Genomic DNA, 8,928 nt, shown 5'->3' with positions numbered 1-8,928 from the left:
TAGCTTAGGGGGAAAATAAATCTTCCCAGGTTTCCAGGAGCAGACTGGTGGTGGTGGCACACGCAGCTTGACCTGTGTCCTGTGCTTATAGGTATTTCTGTAGCTGCAGAAGTCCCGTGCTGTGACCCAGTGAAGAGATAGCTGTTTCCTCTGGAGTTGCTCAGCGAGCTCTGGCTGATGGATTGCCGTAACGGGAACCACTAAACCTCCAGGAACCAGTTATGAAAGATTAATGGTAGGTGGTGGAATCTGTTACAGTAAAACCACTTTTCAGCATGTAATACACGTTGCCTTACTTTACTTCGGAGAAAAGTTTCGGCGCCGTGCACCCTTCTGTGAATTAAAATGGAAGTTACGTGGCAGCCACCTTTTGCCCGGGTGCCCTTTCGTGGCCTGGGGCAGGCGGCGCGGGGTCCCCGCTCGAGGGAGCGCCCCCAGAACAGCTGCGGGTGGAGGCCCCAGTGCGGAGACCCGCGGTTGAGTTGCACCAGGGACTTACCTGAAGATGCACCGGGAAGGGAAGCACGGGGGTACCGGTAACTCCCCGCTCCGCCCCTCGGGGCCGGGCGCGGGCGGTTTCCCGCGGTCTCCCCTCCCCTCGCCGCACCGCCCGGAACCTGCTTAGCTTGCGGGCCCGCCGGGCGGCGCAGCAGCGTCCCCTAGCGTCGGCGGGCCGGGCCGCCGCCCGCCATGGAGGAGGACGAGGGGGCTGCGGGAGGCGCGGAGCAGCGGCGCCCCCGCCGCCGTCCCGGGGCCGAGCGCTCCCCCAGCCCCAGCCGCCTAGACGTGAGCTCCAGCCGCTTCGACCCGCTGCTGGCGCTGTACTCCCCCAGCACGCCGCTGCCCTTCCCCGCCGCACCCTGCTTCAACAACCTCGCCGAGTACGAGAGCTTCCAGCGCGGCCTGCTCCGCCCGCGCGGCCGCCGCTCCGCCGCCTCCCGCCGCGGCCCCTCCGCCGCCGCCCGCCGCGGCCCGCCCGCCGCCGACCCCGAGCGCATCCAGCGCCTCCGCAGCCTCATGGTCAAGGCCGGCCCCGAGCAGGAGGGCGAGGGCGGCGCGGCGGCCCGGCGGCGGCGGGCACCGCGGAACGTCCTCACCAGGATGCCCCGTAAGGGCGGGAGGGCTGAGGGGGGGAAGGCCGGGAGGTGGGGTGAGGCGGCAGGTTGAGGGGCCCTTGGGTGGGGAAGGGGAATGAGATGGGTGCCGGAGCGAGGGAGGGGGATGGCGGAGGGTGTGAGGGTGGGGTGCGGGGCGGTGGAGGCGGTGGGGGCTGAGGTGGGGTGAGGATGCGGGCAGGGCCCGGGCGTGGGCCGCGGCAGGGCTGGAGTTTGGGGGAGTTTTTGGAGGGTTGAAGAGAGCGGCGGCTGAAGGAAGCGGTTGGGTGACGGGGGAAATGATGGAGTTTGGGTGGAAAATGATACTTGTGTGCGAGGTGGGGAAAATTGTGTGCAGAAATGGGGAACGGCACATTTCACAGAACTGCTTGCTCAGAGATTGCAGTGAATTTGGTATGGTGATACCCTCTTCTGTTATTCGGTTAATTACGTTCATCCTCTTGATTCTAAGGAAAAAGGGATGAGAGACTGCTGTGCTTTCAAAAGAACTATTTTTAAACCAGGAATCAGATTTGAGCCGGGCAGCTCATAGTTAAATCATAACTGCAGCATGAGTCTGTTACACGCTGCTATATCTTGGTTACTAACTGTATATCCTGGGGGCGTAAATACAGCACTGGCATTTCCAGCAACACGATGATGGAGCAGGAGGGGACCGAGGTGGGAGGCAGCTGTGATGTTGCTGTTTGATGTATCTGTGATGATGATAGACATTTCTCGTCTGAATTCTTGCATGCAGTCAGGGTTATAGACCCTAAACATTAAACGATGCAACTTCTGCACCTCTACCAAGAACCGAATGGCATTGCTGTCAAACAAGATGTCATTTGAGTGCACTGAATTAAAAATACTGGGTGTTTATTGAAATCAAAGTATCTTTTCTAATCACCAGCATCACCTTAATGTTCCTTTTATAAAAAAGCGAAGCTCAAAGTGTTCAATTCTGAATGCCCAAAGAGGAACTTTTTGCTTGCTTAGACACCAAACAGCGTTCTGCACAAATGCAGATGTTCTGTTGGTGTAGGTTTTCCAAACGAACTGACCTTAAATATTGATTTAGGATCTTAATATAAAGTATCTGTGTTTGAATTGCTGTGATGGAAATTGAAAAAAATAAAAAAAACCAAACTCTGTAAAAATTAACTTTAGTGGTGGTCTAGCAAATAGATGATGTGCTTCCATGAAGGGCACGTATTTAATATCCACACATCTGAGGGTGGACAGCGTGGACTTTGAAGAACACTGTCACAACTGACATAGAAAGTGCTATTCAGCAGTCTGGAGAGTTTTAAGAATAATTTATAGCCAAGATTGTGTGCTTTCCCTGTAAGTAGGGGGTCCTGTGTGCACCGCAGGTGGGCTGGTGTTTGAAGCTTGGATTCTAAGGTGGTAGCTGGCTCTGAAAATAACCGTAATACGTGGTTTGCTGCCTCCCACAGTTGTGATGCTGTGCTCTGAGGGAGCTGTGACAAGGTATAACGTGTTCCTTAAATTCAATGGGTTAGAAATGTAAAATGGAGCTAAAATTTTGCCTGCCATGAGGGATGATTTCAGATGTAGCCATAAAAGTAAGAAGGAAGCTAGTTTAGCAGTGCCTGTTTTGGATCAGTTCAGGATTTCAAATTATTTTGCATTTACCAAGGGGCAGAGAACTCATGCGCAAGCAGTGACTGTGGAGCAGTTAGAAAGGCGTTTGATAGTGTTCTGAGTTATTTCAACTGCTCTGACTTGCTTTGCTCTTGTTTTTTTTTAATCTTCTCTCTTAATAAAGGCTACCCTGAGGACAAGGACTTGAACTTAACCAGAATTTGGATCTGTATTTTCTCCCTCCTGGCGTACTTGCCCTCTGGCTTACAGTAGTTTTCTAGTTATTCTTTAGAATCCTGGTATTGAGCATGTGCTTATTTTATACAAATAGGGATTGGATTTTGAGTAAAAACCAACTAGGTAACTCTTTTCCCTACGGATTCAAAAAATTTTAATACTGGTACTTAACAGCATGAAAAGCCACAGGCAAATCCAGCTGCATGCAGAGCCTGGTCGTTCCAGGCTTTGATGCTTGCAGAAGAGATACATTGCAAAGATAAATTCCTTTTGTTGCTGGTTTTATTTTTTTTCTGAGAAGTGGATGTCAGATTGTTGAAAGGTTTTTTGGATGATGTGTTCTGTCCTTTTGATTAGGTGAAGTTGGAGGTTTGCCCTGGTGAAACCTGAACCTTACGCAGCAAGGAACAGTGGGAAGAGCCTGTACTGTCTACATCTGGTAGAGCTGTAAAGTAGTGTTTTCTACCAGGCCTAATGGGGTGCCAACAATCAAAGGTGTAATTGGAAATAAAGATTGTACTTGGATTTTTATAAGAATCTGTAGATAAAGTTCCTATATAAAAAGAAGTTCCTGTATAAAGTTCCTATATAAAAGGAACACGGGCATCGAAAATCTAAAAAAAATTCTAAATCTAAAATGATCCTGTAAATTCTCAGGTTTGGTTAGAAAAAAAACACGTTATCTGATTAAAAGCATCAATCTGATGTGGTGATGTTGTCATCTCTGGTTCCTGTGATGGACCTGAGAATTCAGAACATAGGTTTGTCATCAGTTCAGCTGAAGAAAGCACAGAGACTAATTAAATGACCCCCATAAGCAAAGCTGGGAGGTACCAATACAGCTTCTGCTCTGTGTGAAAGCAATTTTCCACAGCTATCCAGCTGGAGAGGGCTGGAAAGAAGACAACAGATCTCAAAAAATAGATGTGATTAGCTTAATTTAGAGGAAACTGCTTTAGATTTCCCTGCTGTGGCTAAGAATTACCGTGCAGCCACATACTGCAGATCAGCTGTCATACAGTCGCATTTTGCACTCACAGGATGCGTTCTCTAGCGAGCAGATCAAACCTTGAATACGTAGTCCCTAAACCGCAATGCAAGAGGTCATCTGCGACTCAGATATTCTTATTAATACGAAGAACTGTGTGAGATTTTAGACCAATACTTTTCCCTGGCTCTCAGTAGGAATTGCACAGCAATCCTGGGGCTGTGTTTGCACAAGGAAACAGGTAGCTGTAATTTATCGCTGGAATGGCTTCACTGTGGCGTGGGTGGAAGTTGTAAAGTAAATAATATCCACCCCTCTAGATATGTGCACTTGCAAAGATTTCTAGTGTGCAGATAAGACTTGTGTGTACCAGGTAAGCTGTACGTTTCACTGAATTACTTTGGGTTTGCCCCAACTAAAAGCATTATTGTGCTGCAGTTCAGTGTGATTTCATTGGTGGCTGCTGCTTTTAATAATTTTGTTTCTTTGCCAAGGAATTGTACAGCTTTGAAGGATAAAGAATTGTACATCTTTGGAGGATCTTCAGCTGGCTGGGGAAAGTTTGAAGTGAAACAATAAGTTTTCATCAACTTAAACTGATCCAGTTTAGTGAGTTGAAGAACTTTGAGTTAATTTGTTGCTTCAGAAATCTCCTTGTAAAGAAAAGCAACGTATCTGATATAATACTTTATTAAAACAGAGTCTAAGAGTTGCTTAGATGTGGTGTTGGGGGATATGGTGTGGGGAAGAACTTTATAGAGTAGGGTAGATGGTTGGACTCGATGATCCCAAGGGTCTTTTCCAACCTAGATGATTCTGTGAGGTATTTGAGGTAGCCTTAACTAGGTGTTTGTCTTTTCTGCGAAACTGCATCTGTGAGCTTTCTGCTCCCTCTGAACTACTCTTATTTAAGATTAGCATTACTTAGAATGTTTTTGAAATACAGCAAGAAGATTTTCAGCTAAGGCTGATTTAGCTTTGGGTTATGTAAAGCAAACCCAAAACCTTCATGTTTTCTAAGGTCTTTGCTGTCCCCACTGTAAGGAGAGTTTTGGTGGTTTAGTATCTACAGTCACAGTGCGTTACAGCGTGTCTCATTTCTTTTGCTGTGAACACAAGTGTTTTACCAAGGTCTGTTGTATTTCTACATAGAGTCGTTTTCTACATATATATTTATATATGTATCTGTATTTTGTTGCAGACCAGTGATGTTCTCTTTCTGTTTCAGTCCATGAAGGCAGCCCGTTGGGGGAACTTCATCGCTGTGTCCGAGATGGTGTGAAAATCAATGTCCATATCCGCACTTTCAAAGGGCTCCGTGGAGTCTGCACAGGATTTTTGGTTGCATTTGACAAGTTCTGGAATATGGTAATTATTGTTCCAACCCTTGATTTGTAACTGCTATATTGAAAACTTGAAATTTGCAATGGGTTTAAGCAAACTACATTTTGAGAAGATTAATGTGGTATTGTAGTTCATAAAGCTAATTTGCTCTGGCACCGAGTGCTGAGTTTCTGACTGAAGTGCTGCTCGGTGTTGGACTGGTAAGTCTGAGAGGTGCCTCCCCGTCTTAAAGAAGGTTTTAGGTGAGAGAGAAGCTTTGAAGCATTCCCAGCATCTTCAAATGTTTTGTATAAGAACCCAGGAAAATGGAATATGAGGAATGTTAGAAGCTTCCAAAGCTTTCTCTGCAAAATACAATCTTATAGTGGGAGCCACTTCTCTGTTTTCTTTCACTAACATATCACTGAGATCTCAGTGGCAAAACTTTTCCCAGTGTTCTACCTCCTGAAGATCTTGAAGAGAGTGGATGGAAAAATAGCTAATAAATATATGTGAGCCTGAACCTGTGAAAATTTTGGAAATGTGTGCGGGGGAGGGAAGGATTTTGCGGGCAAGGCTCACAAGGATTCTGCAAGTAATGCAGCATGGGTGCTGGGCTTTGCTGTTGCTTTTATACCCCAGTACAGCTAAGAAGCCAGCTCCAAAGTGCAGCTTGTTCCTAGGATGGATTCTCTCTCAGGGCATAATTTCATAATGCCATGCCACAAAGCTGGTCCAAAGCTTCTTCGTATTTTCTTTTAATTTTGACCTTTCCGTTTCTTTTATCTTCTTCTAGGCCCTCACAGACGTGGATGAGACATACAGAAAACCAGTAACGGGCAAAGCTTTCTATGCAGAACCTCAGCTCACGCTAACCCGGGTAGGTAACCATCTCCAGTTTCGGTTTGTTTTTTTTTTTTAATATCTCCTTTCTCAAAGTAGTAAAAGGGGAGCATTGATTGGAAAACTGTATTTACATTTGAAGTATTTTACCTCCTGACTTGAACTGGGGGGGGGAAAAAACCCAGTTTTCTGACCTTTTTGAAAGTACTTTGGCCATAGTTCAGTGCTTCATAAGTTCCACTTTGGAGTTCCTAATACCAGGTCAGAGTTGCTGACACTGTGTAGTGCAGTAATGCTGACCTTCTGTGAGTTCACTCTGGTTTTTTTCAGTTTTTGTTCTGTGCACTTTTTGTACCCGTGACTGACCCAGTCCACATTTGTCTTGCGGGGTGATTTGGCAGTGCCTAATTCGGCTACTAATGTTCATGGAATGACAGTCTTTGCCTCCAACCATCAAAACGTCCGTTTGGTCACTTGAACTTCTAGTCTAGGTACCGTGAAGCCCAAGATTCTGCACGTTACTCCAAACCAACACACTCTCTAGGATCCAGCTGCAAAAAAAAGATGTTTACGAAGATGAGAACTGAAGAGATGATAGATGAACTTCTGAACAATGAGGGGAAAAAAATGTGACAGTGCTGTGCCTGTTGAATGGCATCGCTCTGGGCCTTCTGAACATCAGAGGAGCATCACAAAAAATTTTAAACAGTTTCAGTGTGAGGAATCTGCTTTCAAATTCCAGCCATTTAAATGTGTTTTCTGATAGAACCCACCCTTCCTTTTTTTAAAGATTAGTTAAAAATAATCAAATTGTTATTGTTCCTTTAGCCCACTCTCACAGGGATGGGCTTTCCATCCTGTTGCTGGGAAGAGACAGGCTAATGGAGAATCCTTTTCATTTGTCAGTATTTCATAAAGGCTTCCCTGCTGCCAGAGTAAAAGCAGTTTCTTTTCCAGTTTCAGCACCATCTGTTCTTAGATTAATGAGTTCATACAGTGCTTTGGGTCTGCTGCTCTAGCTTTTATTATTTTTCTATTGTTTTCAGTCTGTTCACCTCCCAGAATACCCACACGGCCTCTTTTAGTTTGTTTTGGGGAACACAGAAGGTCCATCATTTTTTCAGTAGACACTCTTTGCTTATCGAGGCCCCTTATCTTAGGGATTCATGTCCTGCCTGAGGACACGAGGACAGAAATATCTCTAATACTATCTGATAACATTATAAGAGCGATGGGGAAAGTGAGCTTATGGAGGAACTTAGTAGCTTTCTGTTGTTCCTGACCAAAGTTAAATGCTACTGCACATCACTATTGCTTCTGAAATTAAATTCTAAATTAAATTCCTTGGTGCTCACATGAAGACGCTCATGTGCATGCAAGAGATCCATTCACCTTATGTCATGGCTTTACTTTGGCAAGAAAACGTAGTATTTATTGCTTGTAAAGATTCTTCATTTTTTGTGTATTGTGAGCTCTGATTTGGGATCGTATACGCAAATACCACGTAGAAATGCCAAGCAAGCGGCCTCTCATGTTTTATGAATGTGGTTATATACACAAATGTTCTTTTACAGCTCTTTGACAGACTCAAGCTGCAAGAGTCCTCAGGAAAGAAGGGAGCTGACTCAAAGACTGTCTCAGGGCAACTAGCCCTGACAAATGACTCTCAGACGCTGGCACTGAAAGCTGGATCAGGACGAGCGAGAGCAGAAGATGAGCGCGAGAGGCAGAAACGCTTGGGCAGAGCTGGAGAAAAGAAGCTGCCAGGTGATGGTTTGCATCTGGCTGCCAGAGGTGAAGCTGATGTGGGTAGCGGGACTGCCCACACTGAGGGTGCCAGTGCTGGTGGTACCCGTGCAAGAAGCCAGTCACGGAGAAAAAGGCGACCCAAAGTGGATTATCAACAGGTGTTCACACGTCACATCAACCAGATTTTCATTCGAGGAGAGAATGTCTTGCTTGTCCATTTAGCACATTGACTTGGCTGAGCCTTCGTCAGTGTATTTATTTGATAGCATGAATTGCTGCTGCAGCTCTCATTGCTATTTAGCATTCTCATTAAGTATGATGGTACTGTGGCTGGTTTCCCATTGCCATAACAAGGTAGGGGAAATAATTCTAACTGGAGCGTCCTGAGCTTGATGCCAAAGCAGCCTCCTTAGATCTCTGTTGGGGGTCTCGGGACAAGGTCAGCAACACAGTTGTTTCTGTGAGATGAGGGAGGTAAGCACAGATCCCACTGCTCCTTAAAAAGAAGCTAAATGGAGAGGGTCAGCAGAGAACAGCAGAGAATTTTGGTATACTCAGTTATAGGAGCTAATTGTTGCACACGTTTAAGGAGTTTAAGATTCAATCTCCACCTGAAATGAATTGCAAATGCTATTTTGCATGTTCTGAGTAATCTCAAGTGAAGATTGCTAATGAAACCAACAGCTTATCTGCTGTTACGTGGATGTCGTCTTTTCCAGACGTAATTCTGACAGTCATTTTGAGATAGTCTGTGAAAAGGTGGAGTGACATACTACTGATGGCTCTTTGCCTCTTCTTCATAGTTAGCTCTGTAATGTCCTCTGGGATAGAAAACCTCTTAATTGAAAACTACTCTTTTTCTGTGAATGATGGCAGGACTTCAATTTGTTTTCAGTATCAGAGCTTAGGCTTCTGTTTGGAATGCTGTGCTTTAGAGCTGTGTCACCAGCAAGCAGTGAATGTGGCTGATCCAGGGACCTCCGTGTTTGGAGTTTATCTCTGAATGTTGTGGATGCAGATGGAAAATTGTCCTTTTATATTTCACCCATTTGCTACTTAGTGTAATAGTGAAGTTTGCCAAGATGT

The 8,928-nt window shown here is 45.5% G+C and overlaps 1 protein-coding gene across 1 annotated transcript; it reads left to right on the top strand.

The window, feature by feature from the left end:
• Positions 1–690: 690 nt before the first annotated feature.
• Positions 691–8,072, top strand: LSM11 (LSM11, U7 small nuclear RNA associated). The gene is made up of 4 exons (XM_074156494.1): positions 691–1,108; positions 5,156–5,295; positions 6,047–6,130; positions 7,668–8,072. Exons 1-4 carry the CDS (start codon positions 691–693, stop codon positions 8,070–8,072), a joined length of 1,047 nt encoding a protein of 348 aa, XP_074012595.1.
• Positions 8,073–8,928: the final 856 nt, after the last annotated feature.

Source organism: Numenius arquata, chromosome 11 (genome assembly GCF_964106895.1).
Source record: "Numenius arquata chromosome 11, bNumArq3.hap1.1, whole genome shotgun sequence".
NCBI lineage: Eukaryota > Metazoa > Chordata > Aves > Charadriiformes > Scolopacidae > Numenius > Numenius arquata.
Note: the sequence above shows the minus strand (reverse complement) of the source record. Positions and strands in the feature narration are given on the sequence as shown.

What these genes read in the sequence shown, in the direction of transcription:
- LSM11 (XM_074156494.1), top strand. Translation starts at nt 691, where the DNA reads ATGGAGGAGGACGAGGGGGCTGCGGGAGGCGCGGAGCAGCGGCGCCCC. An exon ending in CGTCCTCACCAGGATGCCCC is followed by an intron (nt 1,109 to 5,155) that starts GTAAGGGCGGGA and finishes TTTCTGTTTCAG; the next exon opens with TCCATGAAGGCAGCCCGTTG. An exon ending in CTCAGCTCACGCTAACCCGG is followed by an intron (nt 6,131 to 7,667) that starts GTAGGTAACCAT and finishes GTTCTTTTACAG; the next exon opens with CTCTTTGACAGACTCAAGCT.